This window comes from Taudactylus pleione, unplaced genomic scaffold (assembly GCF_031769625.1).
Source record: "Taudactylus pleione unplaced genomic scaffold, aTauple2 ptg000018l, whole genome shotgun sequence".
Classification (NCBI taxonomy): Eukaryota; Metazoa; Chordata; class Amphibia; order Anura; family Myobatrachidae; genus Taudactylus; species Taudactylus pleione.
In genome coordinates this window covers 16,272,940-16,295,146 of record NW_028284420.1, presented here as the reverse complement: position 1 = coordinate 16,295,146, position 22,207 = coordinate 16,272,940, and the positions used below count along the sequence as shown (strand labels likewise).

Here is a 22,207-nt window from a genome sequence, read left to right as displayed (position 1 = left end):
AACTCACCAGTGTGACTCTTCTGTAAATAATATTGTAGTGTGACAATTTTCTACTGACCTTTTCTGGTTTTCTTTCTGATGGGTTGGCGACCCTGCTCTGGCCACCACAGGTTTACTACATACAGAGCGCAGTGACTGACACAGGGAGGGGACGGGAGTAAGGGCACAGGGGGGCAGGATACTATCTCTCCCTTTCCTGCCCCAACTCATCTCATTGTATCATTCTCCAAACAGGTTATCTGTGTCACCCTGTTCATTCCAAGAATTGGTTATCGCATAGGTGGATACGGTCAGGTTATGGGCCAAGAGATCAGGGGATTGCTTCTTCTGTCATCCCTAGTATTGTACCACCTGACATAAGGAGGAACAGCCCTTTATATGTCAGTCCATATTATGGCACTTGGAGCGAGCACAACAAATTATCAGTGTATAGTCAGAACCTGCTCTCATATCCTGTATCATTGTGCATTGTTTGGACTTGATGACAATGGTTTCAGTAAATACTTTCCATGTTCTACAGTACATTTCATGGTTCCTTTCCAGCAGACACTCTTATTTGCTAATCTATTTTGTGTGTCTTCTTCCAGCCCGACCTCCTCTAAATTCTGTAGAGATGCTGCAATATCTCTGTCGCTTTTTTATAACAATGGTGCCCAGTCCTGTAATTGTCATGAGGCTGGTGCCCTGGGCACAACATGTGAGCCATATGGAGGGCAATGTGCCTGCAGACCGAATGTGATTGGAAGAGATTGCTCCCGTTGTGCCACAGGATTCTGGGGGTTTCCCGACTGTAGACGTAAGTTCCTCAGTGTTCGGTTATTTATGTCCATGTGATCATAGAACATTCCCTGTGAATTTTGCTTACCGAATTGCAGTAATTATGCAGGAAAGACTATGATTAAAGTGGTTCCCTTTGTTAGTTGCATTTGTCAGTTAATCGGTAAAGTACATCAATATAATTCCGTTTTCTTGCACCTGTTAATGACTAACACAACCCAACACTGCTTTGAAGTCATAAAGGATAGAGCTCTCATGTGTTTTCCTTTGGCAGTTCCCTTTTTTTTGCATCAAATCTTAACATAATCCATCTTTTTCCTTAAATCAGATTTCTAGTATGCCCAGATTAACTTTTATGAGTGTTTATAGATAACAACTGATTTACTTTATATGCTACTCAAACCTATGGGGAAGTTTTTATGGTCTGAATGTATCCATCTTTCCTCTTTCCTAGCCTGTGACTGTGGCTCACGGCTGTGTGATGAGGTGACCGGCCAGTGTATATGTCCTCCTCGCACAGTGAAACCGGAGTGCACGGTGTGCCAACCACAAACGTTTGGGTGCCATGCACTGGTTGGTTGCGAGGAATGTGAATGCTCTGAGATTGGACTGCAAAACATAACTCAACTGGACTGTGATGTCCAGACAGGGCAGTGCAGGTAAGTGAGGCCATATTAGACTAGATAGTCATCTTGCATGTGATACAACCCATTTACCACTGAGTTTTATCATACACAACAAGTTTTAAAAATGTTGCGTATGCTAATGGTGCTCCAGCCAATCACCTCCCAACTGTAATTTTTCAAACAGATGACACTTGGGAGCTGATTGGCTGGAGCACCATCATCATTATACGCAACAAGTTTTAAAACTCACTGTGTATGGTAAAACTCATTGATAAATGGGCTTCTTAGTATTTTGTGATGTGAGATGTTATGATCCTTTATGTATTCTCTGATAAATGTAGGCAGTACATAAATAATCATTCACTTCAGTCCCTGCCCCCAATGGAGCTTATAGTCTAAATTCTCTACCACATGAACACGCACTAAAGTATTTTGTTTCACTGCAGCGATCAGAGCAATAAATCACAAACCTTTACTGTTGTCTAGGAGCATTGCATTATAAGGTCTCTATATGTAATTAACTTTTTGCAAAATTATGTAATTGACTTTTTGCAAAATACACGCATGTAGGGCTTTTTTTTACATCCATGACTATTTAGCAGCTTTGCACATATATAGGTTCACTGTTGGGCACAGCCTTTTTCTCCCCAAAAAGTTATTTTCTATGTCTTGTCCCACAAAACTGTTTTGTTTTTCTTTCTCTTCATGTGGGCTTAAATTCAGCATGGAGCATCCTTTTTCCCCAACCATTTCCCATCCATTCATTTACAGTATGTCATCTCCTGCAGTCGCCACCATCATGACTTGTTAACTTGTGCTCTTACTGTGAAAATTAGGACATTTGGGCAAAAATAGCCTCATAACATTGCTTATGGGTATTTGAGAGGCATTTTATATATTGGTTCAGATTCCAGAATGGATTTCTCCACAGAGTTGTAGGGAACGGAGAAATGGTGGTTTGTAGATCATCCATCCAATGATTGTTATGTACCTGGGTGGGCCATTCTCTTGTAATAAGCTGTAAACTCTGCAGGGAAGAATGAAAAAACATTGCTCCTTTTTACAAGCCATATCAGTGCAGTAAAGTGTATTGTGGGCTATAAATATTTAACAAGCAGCTCCGTTATTCAGATTAGAGAATGTTCTTTCTAGAGCAATGAGGCCTGACAAGAATCCTTCTGAAGTGATAAACCTTTGTATACATTATCTATGACAAGAAGCATTGTTTTGTTTATTGCAACAAACTACTAATTCACATCTTGAAAAGCTACAGCAGAAATAATGTAGATGGACTGGTTTGGGAAGGATTCTTGCAGGAAACTATTAAAACCAACAGATATTCAGTCTTGTTGTTCTCCTCACGGGCTTTTAGGAAACAAATGCAAGTTGTGGATGTTTCTTGGATGTGGCCTAGATTTAGGGGCCCATTTATCAATGAGTTTTATCTTACGCAATGAGTTTTAAAACTCATTGCATATGATAAATGGTGCTCCAGCCAATCAGCTCACAACTGTCATTTTTCAAACAGATGACAGTTGGGAGCTGATTGGCTGGAGCATTATTATCATATGCAACAAGTTTGAAACCTCATTGTGTATGATAAAACTAATTGATAAATGGACCCCTTAGTATTTTGTTATGTGAGTTTTAATGATCCTATATATATTCTCTGATAAATGTAGGCAATACATAAATAATCATTTACTTCAGTCACTGCCCCAATGGAGCTTATAGTCTAAATTCTCTACCACACGAACACGCGCAAGTTAATTTGTCAGAAGCCAATTAACCTACCAATATGTTTTTAAAATGTGGGAGGAAACCCGTAGCTAGGGCACCACAGGGCAGGGGGCGCTGTTTGGGCCTGTCAAATTTCTGTTTATTATCACTCTTGTTTGTGGCTTCCTCTTATTTCATCCCCAGTATCTCCTGGCCTCCTCTCTCTCTTCCCTGGCCCTTCCCCATGAAGAACAAAGAAAAAAGGGAAGAGGTCCAAGGACCAAATCCAAGACTCTATAACGGCGCACTCATTATAGCTGATAAGTAAATAAAATGAAACTTTTAATGAATTCTAGCTAAAACAGACTAACATGACATACAGACAGGAAAAATGGTGCAAATGTGCTGATAATAAGAATATTACTATAAAAAGGCGAAATATACTAAAGACAATACAACATAAATATACAAAAAGTTATACCCAATACTGAACAGTATTGGTATATCACAAACAGAATATATAAAAATACACTCAGGTCATATATTAATTAGGGATAAATGCCATGGCACGCATAGAATGGAGAAATATCACAAACTGCAAATATAATCACAATCATAAATTCAATACCAACACAAATAGGTCCTGTGAATGGGCCAATCGGTTATGAATATTTTACCGTATAGTACAGAAAGAAGGTATAGTGAGGGGTATTAAGAGTCCCGATTCATTACAGAGTTCTACTGCTTGCCATCATGCTATAGCAGAGAATGGGAAGTGAGAGACCCGTATGTCACAGTAGCCCCTCGAAAATAAAGAAAAAATCACGACCCTGTAGCAGGCATTCATTAAATTCCTTCCTCTGTCATACTATAATAGCATTGAACAGAAAGGAAGGAAAAAATTACTGGGCTGCAGGCGGGAAGTGAAAGAATATATAGTTATAGTGTACCAATGATCAGATTCAATTTCTAAAGGTCCTTGTAAAATTACAATGTAGATACCATATAGTACAGAAAAATAGAAGTATGAGGTATAAGAAGCCTGGTCCATCAACGAGTTCTGCTGCTTCCCATCTTGCAATAAGCAGAGGCTGGGAGGTGAGAGACCCGTGTTTCACAGTAACCCCAAGAAAATATAGACAATATCTAACCCCTTGAACAGACATTCATTTCTACCCCTTTATTGTTTTGCTACTGTGGCATTGGACAATAACAAGGGGGAAGTTACTAGGCTGTAAGCGAGGAAAGATAGGAAATAAGATAAATCAACCTGGACCTGTATCAAGATGTAATAACATAAGACAATTAGCTCTATTCAAAGAGAATGCAGTTACAGGTAATAGATAGTTAATCCTTATGGAAAGGGGGAGAGAGGGTTGGCAGGTTATCAGTAAGCAAATTGCATCTCATGTACTTAGCGTATTGCGGCTTATTGACAAATTTCTAGTTGTATATTGAAAGTATTTGCCTATACATACATAGATTTAAACACAATCCGCTTATATAACAATAAGTGTCAATTACACTAATTAAAGGTAAAAGCGGACCCTATGAGTGGTAGCTATAAACTCACACGAGCAACAAAGGGTGCCCTGCATGTGCACGATGTAGGACACCCCTACACTCAGGTTATATTTGGGACTCAATTTCTTTATTGTACCATAGTTTGGAGTTTCTCCCATGTACAGCATTTTTGACACTGACGCTCTATCTGCAGCAGCTGTATACTTATACTGATGTATTGCTTATAACTATTACATGCCTGTGAGTGACTCTAATTGATGCTAGTACAGACTTTTTGTTGCCCTATTTAGGCTACATACAGATTACTACATTCTGCGGTATAGCAGACTTGGCTGCTGTTACATTTCTGTATTATAACCAGACAGTACTTTTTACTTTGTTGCTCGTGTGAGTTTATAGCTACCACTCATAGGGTCCGCTTTTACCTTTAATTAGTGTAATTGACACTTATTGTTATATAAGCGGATTGTGTTTAAATCTAAGTGTCAATTACACTAATTAAAGGTAAAAGCGGACCCTATGAGTGGTAGCTATAAACTCACACGAGCAACAAAGGGTGCCCTGCATGTGCACGATGTAGGACACCCCTACACTCAGGTTATATTTGGGACTCAATTTCTTTATTGTACCATAGTTTGGAGTTTCTCCCATGTACAGCATTTTTGACACTGACGCTCTATCTGCAGCAGCTGTATACTTATACTGATGTATTGCTTATAACTATTACATGCCTGTGAGTGACTCTAATTGATGCTAGTACAGACTTTTTGTTGCCCTATTTAGGCTACATACAGATTACTACATTCTGCGGTATAGCAGACTTGGCTGCTGTTACATTTCTGTATTATAACCAGACAGTACTTTTTACTTTGTTGCTCGTGTGAGTTTATAGCTACCACTCATAGGGTCCGCTTTTACCTTTAATTAGTGTAATTGACACTTATTGTTATATAAGCGGATTGTGTTTAAATCTATGTATGTATAGGCAAATACTTTCAATATACAACTAGAAATTTGTCAATAAGCCGCAATACACTAAGTACATGAGATGCAATTTGCTTACTGATAACCTGCCAACCCTCTCTCCCCCTTTCCATAAGGATTAACTATCTATTACCTGTAACTGCATTCTCTTTGAATAGAGATAATTGTCTTATGTTATTACATCTTGATACAGGTCCAGGTTGATTTATCTTATTTCCTATCTTTCCTCGCTTACAGCCTAGTAACTTCCCCCTTGTTATTGTCCAATGCCACAGTAGCAAAACAATAAAGGGGTAGAAATGAATGTCTGTTCAAGGGGTTAGATATTGTCTATATTTTCTTGGGGTTACTGTGAAACACGGGTCTCTCACCTCCCAGCCTCTGCTTATTGCAAGATGGGAAGCAGCAGAACTCGTTGATGGACCAGGCTTCTTATACCTCATACTTCTATTTTTCTGTACTATATGGTATCTACATTGTAATTTTACAAGGACCTTTAGAAATTGAATCTGATCATTGGTACACTATAACTATATATTCTTTCACTTCCCGCCTGCAGCCCAGTAATTTTTTCCTTCCTTTCTGTTCAATGCTATTATAGTATGACAGAGGAAGGAATTTAATGAATGCCTGCTACAGGGTCGTGATTTTTTCTTTATTTTCGAGGGGCTACTGTGACATACGGGTCTCTCACTTCCCATTCTCTGCTATAGCATGATGGCAAGCAGTAGAACTCTGTAATGAATCGGGACTCTTAATACCCCTCACTATACCTTCTTTCTGTACTATACGGTAAAATATTCATAACCGATTGGCCCATTCACAGGACCTATTTGTGTTGGTATTGAATTTATGATTGTGATTATATTTGCAGTTTGTGATATTTCTCCATTCTATGCGTGCCATGGCATTTATCCCTAATTAATATATGACCTGAGTGTATTTTTATATATTCTGTTTGTGATATACCAATACTGTTCAGTATTGGGTATAACTTTTTGTATATTTATGTTGTATTGTCTTTAGTATATTTCGCCTTTTTATGGTAATATTCTTATTATCAGCACATTTGCACCATTTTTCCTGTCTGTATGTCATGTTAGTCTGTTTTAGCTAGAATTCATCAAAAGTTACATTTTATTTACTTATCAGCTATAATGAGTGCGCCGTTATAGAGTCTTGGATTTGGTCCTTGGACCTCTTCCCTTTTTTCTTTGTTCCATATTGTATTACTCTGAGCAGCACCACCACAATTCCATTTTATTATTTATCTATTTGGATCCATAGGAACACTATGAGTATAGCCTGTTTTCTTCCCCCCTTTTTTCTTACATAGAAGAATATACTCTTCGATTTTCCTCTATAATTATATGGTGATTTTTTCGCTTGTGCGTTGAGTGTCTTTTTCCCTTCTTTCCCCATTCTTATCCCTTTATTTGACCTTCCCCATGAAGCCATGGCCCTTTTTTGGGTGGATTATGTCCCTTTGAAAAATGAGGGGGGCACCAATGCTCTTTCTGGCACAGGGCACCAAAAAGTCTAGTTACGGCTCTGCATACAATCCACACATATAATGCCCTGGTTGGAATCAACACCATGGCGTTGGCACTGTGAGCCAGTAATGCTAACCACTGTGCTGCCCAATCTTACTTACCCAAAGTGTCTCTTGTCCATGAGATTTATTTTGAGTTTATAACTTGAATAATTCCAGAATTCCATTTCATTTGTACACTGCATTGTGTTATTACATATTAGACACTATATAAAGGTCTGTTTTAAGCTTGTTTTAATGGTGAGCAAACACTCTACTGTTTTAGGTTTTTCTTGATTGATGTCCGTGTGTAGGTTTGCTTGGAATGGGTGAGAATAGAACCAGAGCATAAGAAACTTCAGTTGTCAGTTTCTAGTAGTTTGAGAGATCAGCCTCTATTTGAGAGTCTGGCATCTGCTTATTTGTTTACTCTTGCCTATCCTTCGAGCTATTAGTGTGTTCATTCCTTTGGTGATATATAAACAAGCAGAAGATGGAGGTTATCAACCAGTAGTATTGGAATGTTAACATCCGCAGAAAGTATTTCAGCTCAGCCAACCCCTGCATGTGAACTTATAGGCCAGTGGGAGGAGCTAGACCATCATGTAGGCTATTGGAGAAGTTTTACGTTACTGGCACAGAGTGATGTGAGCCCTATTAAATGGTTGTGGAAAGATTGTTTTATAAAGTAATATTACTGTGCATGAAATAAAGTCATTCTATTCAACTTTTTTTCTAATAGGTGTAAACCAAATATAATGGGACGACGTTGTGAAAAATGTGCTCCTGGTTTCTATGGCTATCCAAACTGCAAACCCTGTTCCTGTAATCGGGCCGGTACTGAGGCAAAAATATGTGATCCTTTTACCGGGCATTGTCTCTGCAAGGTCAGTTTAATCTTGTGTTAAAGTGTGTGTGTCCATTTGTCCAGGCAGATTTGGGTAAAGTGATGCTGAGTCTGGTACTTTCTCTGACGCAAATATTGTATGCCCCCGATTTACTATCCTGGACTACGTGGGTATTACTTATATTGGTACTATAATAGGTTAGAAGTCATTTATGGTCTCTCTTTGTAGGAAAATGTTGAGGGTACAAACTGTGATCAATGCCGTCTGGGCACTTTCTTCCTTGATGCCGATAATCCCAAGGGCTGTACCAGCTGTTTCTGCTTTGGTGCAACTGATCGCTGTCACACTGGATCCAAGTATCGAACACAGGTACACAGGTCATAGATGCCTAATTGTGCACAGAAAACTGCTAATCCTCATGTGGTGACCTCACTCTTTATTTCTCCTGCAGTTTAGTGACATGAGAGGTTGGCTGCTAGTTGGAGGCGACCGCCAGGAAGTGGAGATCACTGAACATCTTAGCAATGGTCTCCTTGAGGCTGATCTGCGGGATGTTCCTGATGTTTATCAGGAATTCTACTGGCATGCACCACGTACCTACTTGGGAGACCGGGTGAGTTCATTTGTTTTATTTTTGTACAAATGGGGTAGTGGAAAATTGCCATTGTTGGTTTATGTGGAATTTTGGCTCTGTGACTACAGGTTTCTTCTTATGGTGGATTCCTGAGATATGAGCTAAATTCGGAAGCTATCAGAGGAGACCATATCTACATTCCGGTGGAGCGGCGGCCAGATGTCATACTGAAGGTACCCAGCATCTCTGTGGCACCCCTTATCTGTGAGACCTGGTGTTCCTGACAGAGTAAAATATATAACAATGTATTTATTTCCTATCTATTCAGGGAAACCACATGAGCATTGCGTTCCTGGAGACCAAGTACCCGTTACCGGGAGACATTCACAAGGGCTGGATCCAACTTCTTGAGGTGAATGAGAGGGCTACAATATATACTGTTTTTTTTTTTTTTCACATTATCAGGGCACATTTATACAGCATACAGTATTTATAACCAGGGTTCTTGTAGGTCAGAAACCACAGTATGGGTCCATATGTCAGTCCATATGTCATTTAGGGCGAGTCAGATGTGAATATTGTTTTGTATGATCCCCAGATTTTTAAACTTTTTACTTATTACCACAAGTACTATATATATAATTTACAGACATCTAGGCAACACATTATTAGAATTGAACCATTAGCGGAGTAAAGCTTATTTATAGACCTGAAGTGTGTATGTAGTCTATATAGTGGGTATAGCCATTTTGAAGGCAACTGTTGACATTGCCGAGACAGGAGGGGCCCATTCAACACCTCTGTTACAAAGTGACACAATGTGATTTGAATTAGAATTTTTTCCTGTGTGTAGCAGTACTGACTATGGTGAGCTTTGGCATGGGAACCACCACTGTTCTTTGTTAAGAACCTGTTCTAAAATTCCAATTCCATGCACAGGAATTTAGAATACACTTTTAAATAAAATATTCAGATGTCCTAAAATCTGAACTGTGACTATGATTTTACTTTTAATGCTAGATTTTCCTATTATACTGGTTGTTTGCAGGGTAACTTTATTCACATTGGGACAAATAATCCTGTATCCCGTGAGGATATTATGATGGTTTTGGCAAACCTGGAGCAGCTGCAGATTCGGGCTCTGAATTCACAGTCTTCCTCTATGGTGTCTCTGCACCAAGTTGTGTTGGAGATTGGACAGGAAGCGGGCAGTGGAGAGAGAGCCAGCAACGTGGAGCTCTGCATGTGCCCAGCCAACTACAGAAGGGACTCCTGTCAGGTGACTATTCTCCAGAGCCAACGTCTCAAACGGCATCTTCTATACAATAGTTATCAATTCTATGTGAAAAAAATAGCATAGCATATGCTGCAGGTTTATGCCAGGAGAAGGAATGAGTTGGGTTGCAGCCACATAATCACACCCTTGCTGTATGCTGCCTATGCTTGCTGGATCTTACACAAAAAACAAATTTAAGTCAATGCAGCTAACGAGTCAAAAAACTTCAAGCAATTCAAACAAATATTAGTAGACTGAAATATAACAGAATATACTGTAACAACTTCACTTCTATGTAATTCCTAAGTGATGCTAATATATGTATAAGCCACTACAAATAATGTCTGTATGAACATTGGGTTCTGGAGTGATCACTGACAGTTGGTGAGATCTCAACTTACGTATAATACGGAATAATGTCGCCTTCATTGTAAACTATACGGGATAACAGAAGTCCCCTCGTATTTGTGACCTCTATAAAAGTGCTTTTCCGCCAGCCTTATGCTTTTATTAGGTCAGGGATTCCTTGACTGCTAAGGCAATGTAATTTACAGTAGCAGCTATGTTATCTCATATTTGGTTACTGTGCTGCCAACGTGCCAGCACATTAACTGAGCAAGCAAGTATTGTTTTAATAAAAAAGCCACTTCCTAAGAAAATTGAGGTACGTATAAGTCTCGTTATTTCAAAATCAGTTGTTCATGAGTTGTGTTAGCTGTTTATCTACAATTTTATTTCTCCACAAAGATCTTATATTTGATCTCTGTTCCACCAGGAGTGTGCTCTTGGCTTCTATCGAGACAAGGGTCTCTTTTTGGGCAAGTGTGTGCCCTGTAACTGCAGTGGCCATTCTGACCAGTGTTTGTCTGGCACAGGTGCTTGCGTGGTGAGTTTTACAGTACACCCCAGTAACCACAACTATGTACTCCGACAACTAGACATTTACCCATTATCTTATCTCTCTAGAAATGCCAACACAACACCGAGGGGGACCAGTGTGAGCAGTGTAAAGATGGCTTTGTGTCCAATGGGACAGTGGGGGGATCATTGCAGTGTGTTGCATGCCCCTGTCCCCTCTCTGTGCCCTCAAACAAGTGAGTGTCACCTGATCTTGTGCTTCAAGATGGTAATGGCCATTTTTAGTCATTTTAATCCCACTTTTTTTTTTTATCTCTCATAGTTTTGCAATCGGATGTGGACACAGGGGCTCATCCACTCAGTGTCTGTGTAAACCAGGCTACGCTGGGGCTAAGTGTGAGCGGTGAGTGTACAGCTTATCAAAGGCCTTTAATGTAAACCCTGACTTACTGATTTGGCCTATTCTGGATACACTTACATTGCTTTCAGAAGATTTTAGGTGGTTGCTTGCTGAGCTTTGGACAAATAATAATGTGTCCTCCATATGCTTTTATAGTACAGTGCCATCAAGAGGTCAAACTGTTAATAATTGCAGTGTACTTTAAACCACGGGTTCTCAAACTCGGTCCTCAGGACCCCCAACAGTGCATGTTTTCCAGGTCTTCTCACAGAATCACAAGTGAAATAATTAGATCACCTGTGGATCTTTTAAAATGTGTCAATGAGTAATGAACACACCTGTGCACCTGCTGGGTGACCTGGAAAACGTGACATGTGTGGGGTCCTGAGGACCGAGTTTGAGAACCTCTGCTTTAAACAAATCTTCTCTGAGACATGGGGCTACTCTTGCAGTGGCGTAACTAGGGTATTTGGAGCCCAGGGCAAATTTGAAAAGGGAGCCCCCCCCCCCTATCCCATGTGCGTGCGGCAAAAAAATGGGCGTGGTCACTTAAAAATGGGGCGTGTCAACATGACACACCCCTTTATTTTCAAACTGATCATTCCTATCCATATGCACCTTAACCCCAGTAGTACCCCTTATACAGTACCCCCAGTATGCAGTTGTGGTCCCTCTCATGCAGGCCCATAGTAGTGCCCTTATACAGTATCCCCAGTAGTGGTCCCTCTTATACAGCCCCCAATTAGTTCCCCTTACTCAGTACCCCCAGTAGTGGCCCCCCCAAATGCAGTGCCCCACGTAGTGTTCCCCCTTATGCAGTGCCCCCAGTAGCAGTCCCCACAATGCAGTGCGCCCAGTCGCGGTATCCCCTTATGCAGTGCCCTTTTATATAGTGCCCCCAGCAGTAGTCCCCCCCCCATGCAGTTTTCCCAGTAGTGGTCCTCTTATGCAGGCACCCTGTAGTGATCCCCCCTATCTAGTGCCCCCTGTAGTGGTCCCCGCAGTGCCCCTAGCAGTAAGCCCCTTATATAGTGCCCCCAGCAGTAGTGTCCCCCCTCCCATGCAGTGCCCCCAGTAGTGGTCCCCCTGATGCAGGCTCCCAGTAGTGACCCCCCCCCCCCCCTATCCAGTGGTCCCTGTAGTGGCCCTTCCTATTATTGCCCCCAGTAGTGGTCCCCCGAGTGCAGTGCCTCTAGTAATACTAGGCCCCTTTTAGAATGCCCCCAGTGGTAGTCCCCCCCCCCAAGTAGTAGTCCCCAGTAGAGTAGCCCCCCCCAGTGGAGGTCCTCCCAATGGCACCCCCAGTAGATGTCCCCCCCAGTAGTAGCCAACCCCTCCCCCGTTGTGCAGATAGGTTTAAAAGTAAATAAATATATATATAAAAATATACTTACCTGATTCCACGCTGCTCCTGTCCGCGATGCCGCTCCCGCCCTCCAGTCCGCCCGGGCTGGCGCGCTCAGCATTATGGCACTGACGTCATGGCGTCAGTCCCATTACCCACTGCAGGAGCCGCACGGAAGTCCGGCTCTTGCAGTGGGTGCTGCAGCAGTCAATGAGAGTCTATCTGACTCTCATTGGCTGCTGTTTAACACACACATCGCCGCCAGCGCTGGCGGCGATGCGTGTGTTATGCACAGCCTGAGCCCGCCTCCTGGCGCTATTGGGCAAGCGCTCAGGGGGAGGGAATGGGCTCAGGCGTGCAGCACAGGACCGGCGCTGGAAGCCTAGCGCCGCTCCTGTGCAAATGTGTAGCGCTGACCGCACTCATTGCGGTCGGCGCTACACTGGCTATCTAGGGTGGGCGGGCCGGTACCGTGGCCGGCGGCGCCCCCCCCCCCCGCGCCGCCGGTCCAACGGCGCCCAGGGCACGAACCCCGCTCGCCCTGCCCTAGTTACGCCACTGTACTCTTGTAAGACATTTTTAAAGATAATTATTTTTGCTTTATCTATATATGTTCTAGAACAACCTATCTGCAAAGGTTCTGCTCTGAAAGATTATTTCTCCCCATACCTGTATTTATTAATGCTCACCAAGGTAGAATATAATAATGGCCGTCATGATGTATTAGCAATGCACCGTAAAGTAGTTTTACCTACCTCCCAACGTGACCCTCTCCAGGAGGGACACAATGCTCTGGTCCTGGACTTCCCTGGTAAGAGGTGGGGCTGCAGTGCAGTTCAAAATTCAAATAGGGGAGTCACACCAACTGTCATTTCACACTCTGCCAAACATCACTGTCTGGGACTCACTAGCAGTTGGTGTGACTCCCCTATTTGAATTTTGGACTGTACTGCAGCCCCGCCTCTGGAGCTGCCACCAATCATAACTTACCAGGGAAGTCCAGGACCAGAGCATTGTGTCCCTCCTGGAGAGGGTCATGTTAGGAGGTATGGTTTTATTCTATCAGTCAGGCAATCCCTTGGATAACATTTAATTTTTTTCTGCAAATAGCTGTGCCCCTGGTTACTATGGGAACCCAATGGTTATTGGAAGCTCCTGTTTGCCATGTAACTGCAACGGAAACACGGACTCTAACATGCTATTCAGTGAGTGTGACCCTCTGTTCGGCACATGTTCTGGCTGCATGTTCAACACTGCTGGGCCGCACTGCGAAGTTTGTGCACCAGGTTTCTATGGCGATGCAGTGGGTGCCAGGAACTGCTCAAGTAAGTGTCCAATTCTGCCTCTTTCTTTGGAAACTTTTTACAAAACAGGGAGAAAGTGAATGTGATTCATTAACTGATGTGCCACAGTAAAAGTGAGGCCATGAAGATGAGATCTAGCAATGATCATGGAAACTAACATACTGATATGGCAAGTACATGGCCAAATGTGTCATCTGCTCATCCACATCCCCTTTTTGCAATGCCAGTGCCGACACATTATTCTAGATCACAATCCAACAGGATATCCGAATTGTCCTATGATAAATTTGACAATTGGTGGGACATAGAGTACATATTAGATTATTGCCTTCATTGACTGAACACTCTTATTACCATTAAAGCAGATCAAAAACTTCACCACTTATTAAATAAGATAAAGCTGTTATAGGTAGTGATGTGTGGGCTCGGTTTTACTCTGTTCTATTCGCCACATTAGTACAAGTTTGGAATTATCTTATTGGCTATCCAAAACGTGTGAGAGCCAATAAAATAAATCCTAACTGATCCAAACTTGCACTACTGTAGCGAAAAGAACATAGTAAAACCGAACCCGCACATTTCTAGTTATAGGTACCACTGCAATGTATGCTGTTTATTTGGTAGATTAGTAAATATGAACCTCAGTTGGGAAAAAAAAAACATGGGGAAGCCCTAAAGCTGGCCATACACCAGGACAATATCGTACCAACCAGCCAACTAGTTGGCTGGTTGGAACAATATTGTCCTGGTGTATGGCCAGCTCTAGTTTAATTAACTGCCCAGCATTAGATCCCCGAAAATAATTTTTGTGAAGCTGATTGCCCCCTAGTGGTTTGTAAAACATTTGCGTTTTGCAGGGTGTGGTTGCTCTCCCTGTGGAACAGACACATGTGACCCTAGAACTGGAGCATGTCATTGCAAACCTGGAGTGACTGGCCGAAGCTGTGACCGCTGCCAGGTAATATACTGAAGTTATATAGTATAGCTCCCAGCCATGGAGATGTTGAAAGATTATAGAAGCATCTCTATGCAGTTCACCTGTACTTCCCAATATTAAACACAGTTTTTCTTTTCTAGACGGGCTACTATGGATTTGCCGGATGCTCTGGATGTCAGAGATGTAGCTGTGGGGAAGGTTCATCCAGTTCCAGTTGTGATCCACTTACTGGTCAGTGTCTCTGCCACCCTGGAATTACAGGTCCTCGCTGCCTACAATGTGCCCCTGGATACTGGAGCTATGGACCCAGTGGCTGCACAAGTAAGTATAGAAGTCGAGCCACGAAACTGGGAATCGTGCAGTGTTCTATTATCCCGGTCTCTTCTCAGTGCCAAGTGATTTTTTAATTTTTTTAAATCTTCTGTCGCATCTATTATTACAGTGTAAATATCAGATCTTAGATATGTATTTTATATTATTTCCTTTATTATATCATTATGTGTGTCATTCCTTAGAGTGTCGTTGTAAAGGGGGCTCTTGTGATCCGCGGTCAGGGGAGTGTCAGTGCAGTGATGGGCTAACTGGGAAGCAGTGCGACACTTGCAGCCGACAGTATGAGATACCGGTCAGCCATGGGCCAGAGTTGATGAAGTGCCAGCGTGAGTGCTAATGTGCTTTTCCTCCTTCTATATTGTCAATCAAATTCTCTGCATATAACTGTATCTCATAATTTAGTCAGTAAACTGTCTGAATGCTGAAGATACTATTGAACAAAAAACTGAGTAAGGTGTGAAGATTAATGTCTGTATCCAAGTCCTTACGATCTAAACCTTCATTTCATCACTTTTCACTCCCTCTTCCTAAGAGCTGACAATTTGTCCCTATGGGGTCTATTTACTAAGCAGTGTTAGGAGACAGAGTGAAAAGTGATAAGTCTGTGATAAGGTACCAGCCAATCGGCTCCCAACTGTCATCTCACAGGCTGTGTTTGAAAAATGACAGTTGGGAGCTGATTGGCTGGCACCTTATCACTTTTCACTCTGTCTCCTAACACTGCTTAGTACATAGATCCCTATATTTTGTAGTAATTAACTCCTTGTACTTTGTGCAGCCTGCGATAGCTGCGTGGTGACCTTACTGAAGGATTTGCAGCGTATGGGAGACTTCCTCCCCATTGTCAGGGACCAGCTCACCAACCTAACTATCAGTTCCATCGCCTGGACTCGTCTCAGCAGCCTCAATGCTTCCATTGCAAATCTGACAGTAAGTGAGATCTAGACACTGATTTTGCATGACTGAACTCATTGTTGCTGATCATTTTATATAATGTCTGATATTTACAGGATCTTTGGCTCCAGTATCAAAGCTCCGTTAATGGCATAAAAGATAAAGCTGATGATCTGGAAGATGAGAGTTTCAGTCTCGCACAGGACTTTGATGCACTGCAGGATAAGGTGAGTCGTGCTTTCCACTTCCTCCACAAGGCAGTGACTCTCCGGTCTACAATAATGTACCATCATCTCCTCACAGTGGCAGCCGTTCCATTGGTGGACCAAATAATTAGCATAATCATAATATTACTGGCTCCTAGATTCCTATGAATATTGGTTGAGAATACAACATGGCTGCCTCCACTATGTGTAGGCTATAAGAACACTATAATGGAGCTAACAACAGCAGTTGTTTTCCAGGTGAACGCAACCAACAGAACAGCAATCAATGTGCAAAAGGCTACTAAGGACACCAATCAGAGGGCCATGGACCTGATGAAACAAGTGCAGTCTTTATACAATGTTTCTCTGGGTGAGAAATTCTGTGTTATATTAAACCGCATCCGTGTTTTATAATTGCTGTCACTGGTTCTGCTTCCCCCTGTGCCTTTCACTGAAGCTTATCCAAGAGAGAGAGCGCTGCACAGAGACAACAGACATACACAGCACTGTCTGAGGGTAAAATAGAGAGCTATGCAAAATGAAAGCTGTATAGATCACTAAATTAAACCCATATCTATATAGACAGAGTTTTAATTATCCTTAATTTTAAATTTCATATTAAAATAACTTGTTATAACTGTGTAATACTTCAGTCTGGGATTCTAGCTGTTCTATTTATCTGCTTCACCATCAGGGCTGATCAACCAGCTGAGCAAGATTGGTTCCTCAAACACCAGCAACGTAACATCCACTGAGGAGTTCCGACAGCTTGTGACCGAAGTGGAGCAGATGCTGAGGGAGATGAGAGATAAGGATTTCAAACACCCCCGTGGTCTAGCAGCAAAGGAACATGAAGATGCTAAAAAATGTAAGCAGTAGAGAGACATCAGTCGGAGCTAATTAAGACTCTATTTTCAGGATGCACAGCACAAACATGAAGACATTTCTAATTGTCCAGTCTGTCTGAAATCCCCCTAATAATGACAGGCCCTAGGCGCCTACTTAGGATATCTTGCTGGTAACTCAAGCCTGGTCTTAATAAACTAAGATTCTATTATAACTCTTTAAACTAGATTTTGCCAACATACAGTTGTTGAACACATTCATTTTAATTTGTATATTTGGCTCCAGGGACTTTTAAATTGAGTTTGACATTCAAGAATTTGACCTACAAACGTTCAGTTGTTAGATGAGAGAGTTTGTGTCAGTCCAGGTTGAGGTTCTGTATAAGACTGATCTGCATTGGTGTAATCTCTGTGCATACAGTGCTGGATCGTGTGAAAACAGAGTTGCTGACCAGTCTTAAGGCCAACCAGGACTTACTAAGTCTTGTCAGGAGGCGGCTGGACACTTACAGCTCTGAGGTGATGGATCTCCGGGACGCTATGAATGAAGCTGTGAATAAGACCATAGAGACAGAGGGTCTCAACAGTCTTAACTACAATAATCTGGAGGAGAATAAGGTAAAAGTCTAGAACTCCATTTACCAAAAATATGACCATAATAACAAGAAGCAATTGTACATCTTTAAATGTTATAAAAAAAAGCTGTTTTTAATATTGCCACTTCTTTAACTTTATTAACATATTCATGAACGATATATAACTAAATAGACTTCTTCATTTACGATCATAGCTGAAGATCAGTGACCTGCAGGTGCAACATGGAGAATTGTTGGGAGCGCTAAAGATGGCAGAAGATGCTCTGGTTCAGGTCTCGGACATCCTGCAAATGATAGAAAACATGAAAGAGGTACAATATCGCAAGTAGCAAGGAAATAATCCATATGACTCTGACAGGAACACACCATGTCACACTCCACTCCATACCACTCAAGTTATAAGCCTATTATTTTTCTCCAGGAATATGAGAAGTTGGCGGCTGGCCTGGATGGAGCTCGAGTTCCGATCATGGACAAAGTGAAGAAGTTCTCTCCTGCAAGCAGCAAGTTATCCATTGTAGAACAGGCTGAGGAGCACGCAAAGCTCCTTGGTCAGGTGGCAAAGAACCTGTTCAGGTAAGAAACGTTATACTGCTTGTGTATAACTGTCTACTTGGCACACTGGTAAACTTGGTTTTATATATGACTGCAACATATCTGATGCTGCTTTTGTATTGTAAATCCATTGTTTTCATAAAATATATATAACACTTTTTTTTTATTTTGCATTTTTTAGTGCAATTGGAGACTCTAATCAAGATGAATTTATCCAAAAAGCCATTAATGCCTCCAATGCATACTCCAGTATTATTGATGCCATCAAACAAGCTGAGAAGGCAGCAAAAGATGCCAACCGTGCTGCGGGAGAAGCCCTTAAGGTGGGTGATGTGCCCCACATGTCCAGGAGTGCTAGTGCAAAATCAACTAAAAAACATAGTGCATTTTGCAGGGTGCTTATAAAATCATTCCATGTTTTTGAATAATATAGAATGCCTCCATTGTATTGTCAGAGGTGATAGAGTTCCTTTGTTGTAAGATCCCAGTGCTCAGCCTCTCTATAACTTGTCTCTCAACAGAACGTGATTTCACAGGAGCTCGGGAAGAAGGGGAAGGAATTAAAGGACAACAGTTCAAAGTTGGAAGAAAGAGCCAAAGCTGCCCAGAATGAACTGGATGGAGGTGAGCTCACTGGTATCCTTGTGGGAGATCATGTGCAGGGCCAAATGTAATAGGGTGAGAGTTTAGAAATTGTGAGCGTTTAGCAGGAAACTCCCACATTATTACATTGGTCAAGTTTTATCTTCAAATGGGAAAACATCTGGATGAGAGTTTAAATCATGAGAGATTTTTGAGTCTAAAAACATGTGGGTTTGCAAGTTCTCGGACTCTATTACATTGGCCAAGGTTAAAAAGTGTTAGAGTTTACTGCTAAACTCTCACATATTCTAAACTCTCACCCTATTACATTTGGCCCACAGGGTCAATAAAAAAGGTACAACCATCACTAAGGGATCTTAAAACCAAATATTGATATAACTGTCTTTTCCACTGTAAAATGTATGTAATGTTTTATATTTTATTTACTTATTCTTTAATGCATAATACGAAAGGTATTTTGCACTTGTAACAATTTATTTCTCTGCATGCTTGCAGTTCCTAGCATGGCTGGAACATGGCATGTGATCATTCAAATATTACTTTAGTACAGTGCCACCTAGTGGCCAACTTATGGAATGTGTTTATTATTGTCAAGCAATACGGGATGTAGTCAGGAAGCCGACGGTCTAAATGCCGACTGCCTACTCTCTAATCCCGGTGTGGTACTAATGACAGGCGTCAAAAACTCGACGCCTGTCATTATCCATACGCCGGAAGACCGGCGCCCGGCATACCGAACGAAGGTAAGCCGGGTGCAGACAGCTGCGGGGGGGTGGGTTAGGTTTTAGGGCTCCCGGGGGGGACTTAGGGTTAGGCACCCCCCCGGGAGGGTTAGAGTTAGGCTAGGGAAAGGGGGGGGTTAGGGTTAGGCACCCCTGGGGGGAGGTTAGGGTTAGGCACCAAACCGACCCCCCCCGGGAGACTTAGTTTTGGGCTGCGGGGAAGGGGGGGTTAGGTTTAGGCACTTGGTGGGGGTTAGGACTAGGCACTTGAAGGGGAGGTTAGGTTTAGGCACCCCTAAGGGAGTGTTAGGGGGTAGAATTAGGTTAGCGATACTTACCTTTTGACGATTGGGATTTTCACCCTTGTCGGCAATACCTACTACACCCAGCAATACCTATATAAACATTGCTTATCATTTAGCAAAGAACTTCACTGAATGTCAAAAAGAGACATGTTGACCTTCTCTTTCCACAGATGTCCAGAAAAAACTGCAGGATGCAAAGAACAAGCTTCAGGACAGTAACACAAAGAAAAATAAGCTTCAATCAGAGCTGAGATCTGCCATGGACAAAATCAGCATGACACGAGGTAAAACCTCTAAATTGTTACCATCTAAGGGACGGTATTCAGCTAAGACAGAGACCTGGCAATAATTCTCATTTTCAGTGGAAGAGCAATGTTATTGGTGCCTTTTACTGAGTCTTTCTATCACAGTCCTTTCTAGAGGCTAATTATTGGTCTTTAATAGAACTATATGACATGAGCATTTTTGTGCAGAAGTCTTTTATAGTACTTTTGTGATATTAATATATGTATAAATTCTGATGACATAGAATCAAATAATTATCAACACGTACTGTAAGATATAGTGTAAATTTCTTTCGATGCTGAATGTTCCATATTCTGTAAAAGCCTGCCGTCAACATCCAATGCCCTTATCATTAAAAGTGTAGAATAAAAAACACAATATATTCTCTATTTACAGCAAGGGAAGATATTTTATCATGTATAACATTCTGACCAATACAGAAAGGATGCTTCCAGTATTATAACTGTTACACCACTAATCTTAGATTATAGTGTCATTCATCATTTATTGTGATCTCCCAAATCTATGATTTTTCAGGTATCAGTCTATGACCCCAGTTCATGGAATCAAAATTCATGGAGGAAATAGAACATAGAAGTGTGTGTTGACTTGTGGAAGTTGGGGTTCATCTTGTCTTCTTGTACACTCAGACTATTTCTAGGGTCTATAGATAGTTTGCAAAATAAATGCCATACCCACTTTTTTTCCCTTTATGTTTACGGATCCACCCCTGGATGGCTTTATTTTCCACTTATGCTTCAGCTTTCCCCTCCATCACAGTATTAAAGTTATAGCTTGTTTATTTAGTGCGTATGGTCTGTGTGCCACATATACAGGGTTATTCAATAGCAAGGTGCAGTACACGTCTGTTACCCACTACATCATTTCGTAGCTCTAAAGCTGGCCACACACTAGACCAACTTGCATCCAACCAGCCAACTAGTTGATTGGTTGGAATGAAAATCTGGTAACGTATGGGAGTAACTGATGATCAGCAATTTGCTCCTAAATGCCAGAAAACAGATGAAAATGGTCGTCAGACAAGTTTGTTAAATGTTTGATCTAAACAATTTGTTCAAACAACAGGTTTTGTCCATTTTCCGGCGTTTGGGAGCAAATTGCTGATTGTCATTTGCTTTCATTCCTTACCAGATTTTCATTCCAACCAATCAACAAGTTGGCTGGTTGGACAGATAATCTGTAGACGTGTGGCCAACTTTATTAGCTCTCCTGCAATAGATGGATAAAAGTTAATGCCTGATTGTTAGCAGTAGGTTACACAACGACATAGCTCTTTGCAACATGTTATTAAGTAAGACCCCAGTATTTAAACTTTTTCTTAATAGAGTTTAAGCTCTTTTCAAACTTCCAGCGACTTACAGTAATAAGCAATAACATTCCATAGATGAGGATATTTTGCCTTTACATGGAACGCAAGTCACGGTCTCAGTGTGTACATGTATACAGCTATGACTTATATATTTGTTTGATATGTTACAGATAATGTTACCGATGACATAACGAGTGCCAAATTCAAAGCTGCTGAGGCTAACGACACGGCCTTCCGAGTGCAAGCTACCTTGACTGACATTAAGAAGAACTTGGAGCTGTGGAAGGATAAGTATGGGAACATGCAGAATGAAGATGTGAACAAGGCTGTTGAAGAGACAAGATCCTCTGGTAAGTAACACAGTGTAATTGGAGAGTTGCACATAACAGCCAATCGAATATTTGCTTTTACGCTAATATCTGACTGGTTGCCTACAGCACTTTTTGTTCACATTAATATTTATTCCAGTTATACTACCAATGACATACATTGTTTTAATATTATATAGATTTTGTGTTTTTTTTTCTGTTTCAAGAAAGTTCAGTGTATTTAGCATGTTCATGTATTAATATTTTACCTCACAATTTCACAGGTTCTCAAACGTGCTTCTCCAAAATATGTATTTCTTCTCCTTATTGCTAAAGCCTAAATTGGTGCCACAAGGAACCCAAAGCTCCATTATCTAATCATAACCAATCGGATTATCATTCCTAAAACTTTAAGGATTCTGTTGCATCAATTTAGGTATACTGGTAGCACTGAAAACTGATTTCAGGGAGGTTATGCGCTGTGGAAGGGGTGTATCTTTCTCAACTCATGTGCGTGCCTAG

General features: G+C 41.5%; 1 protein-coding gene across 2 annotated transcripts in view; it reads left to right on the top strand.

Moving 5' to 3' along the window:
• The window catches only part of LAMA5 (laminin subunit alpha 5), a 179,125-nt gene that overhangs the window by 110,754 nt on the left and 46,164 nt on the right, over positions 1–22,207 (top strand). For both annotated transcript variants that reach the window (XM_088442785.1, XM_088442777.1), the window contains exons 34-59: positions 588–796; positions 1,232–1,436; positions 7,904–8,048; positions 8,238–8,378; positions 8,461–8,622; positions 8,712–8,816; positions 8,912–8,995; positions 9,632–9,862; positions 10,635–10,745; positions 10,826–10,953; positions 11,040–11,120; positions 13,573–13,787; positions 14,624–14,724; positions 14,844–15,024; positions 15,219–15,362; positions 15,815–15,966; positions 16,047–16,157; positions 16,395–16,506; positions 16,831–17,004; positions 17,403–17,599; positions 17,772–17,888; positions 17,999–18,153; positions 18,314–18,455; positions 18,654–18,756; positions 19,933–20,046; positions 21,548–21,727. In XM_088442785.1, coding sequence (XP_088298911.1) covers positions 588–796; positions 1,232–1,436; positions 7,904–8,048; positions 8,238–8,378; positions 8,461–8,622; positions 8,712–8,816; positions 8,912–8,995; positions 9,632–9,862; positions 10,635–10,745; positions 10,826–10,953; positions 11,040–11,120; positions 13,573–13,787; positions 14,624–14,724; positions 14,844–15,024; positions 15,219–15,362; positions 15,815–15,966; positions 16,047–16,157; positions 16,395–16,506; positions 16,831–17,004; positions 17,403–17,599; positions 17,772–17,888; positions 17,999–18,153; positions 18,314–18,455; positions 18,654–18,756; positions 19,933–20,046; positions 21,548–21,727 — 3,800 coding nt within the window. The remainder of the gene's footprint in view (positions 1–587; positions 797–1,231; positions 1,437–7,903; positions 8,049–8,237; positions 8,379–8,460; positions 8,623–8,711; positions 8,817–8,911; positions 8,996–9,631; positions 9,863–10,634; positions 10,746–10,825; positions 10,954–11,039; positions 11,121–13,572; positions 13,788–14,623; positions 14,725–14,843; positions 15,025–15,218; positions 15,363–15,814; positions 15,967–16,046; positions 16,158–16,394; positions 16,507–16,830; positions 17,005–17,402; positions 17,600–17,771; positions 17,889–17,998; positions 18,154–18,313; positions 18,456–18,653; positions 18,757–19,932; positions 20,047–21,547; positions 21,728–22,207) is intronic.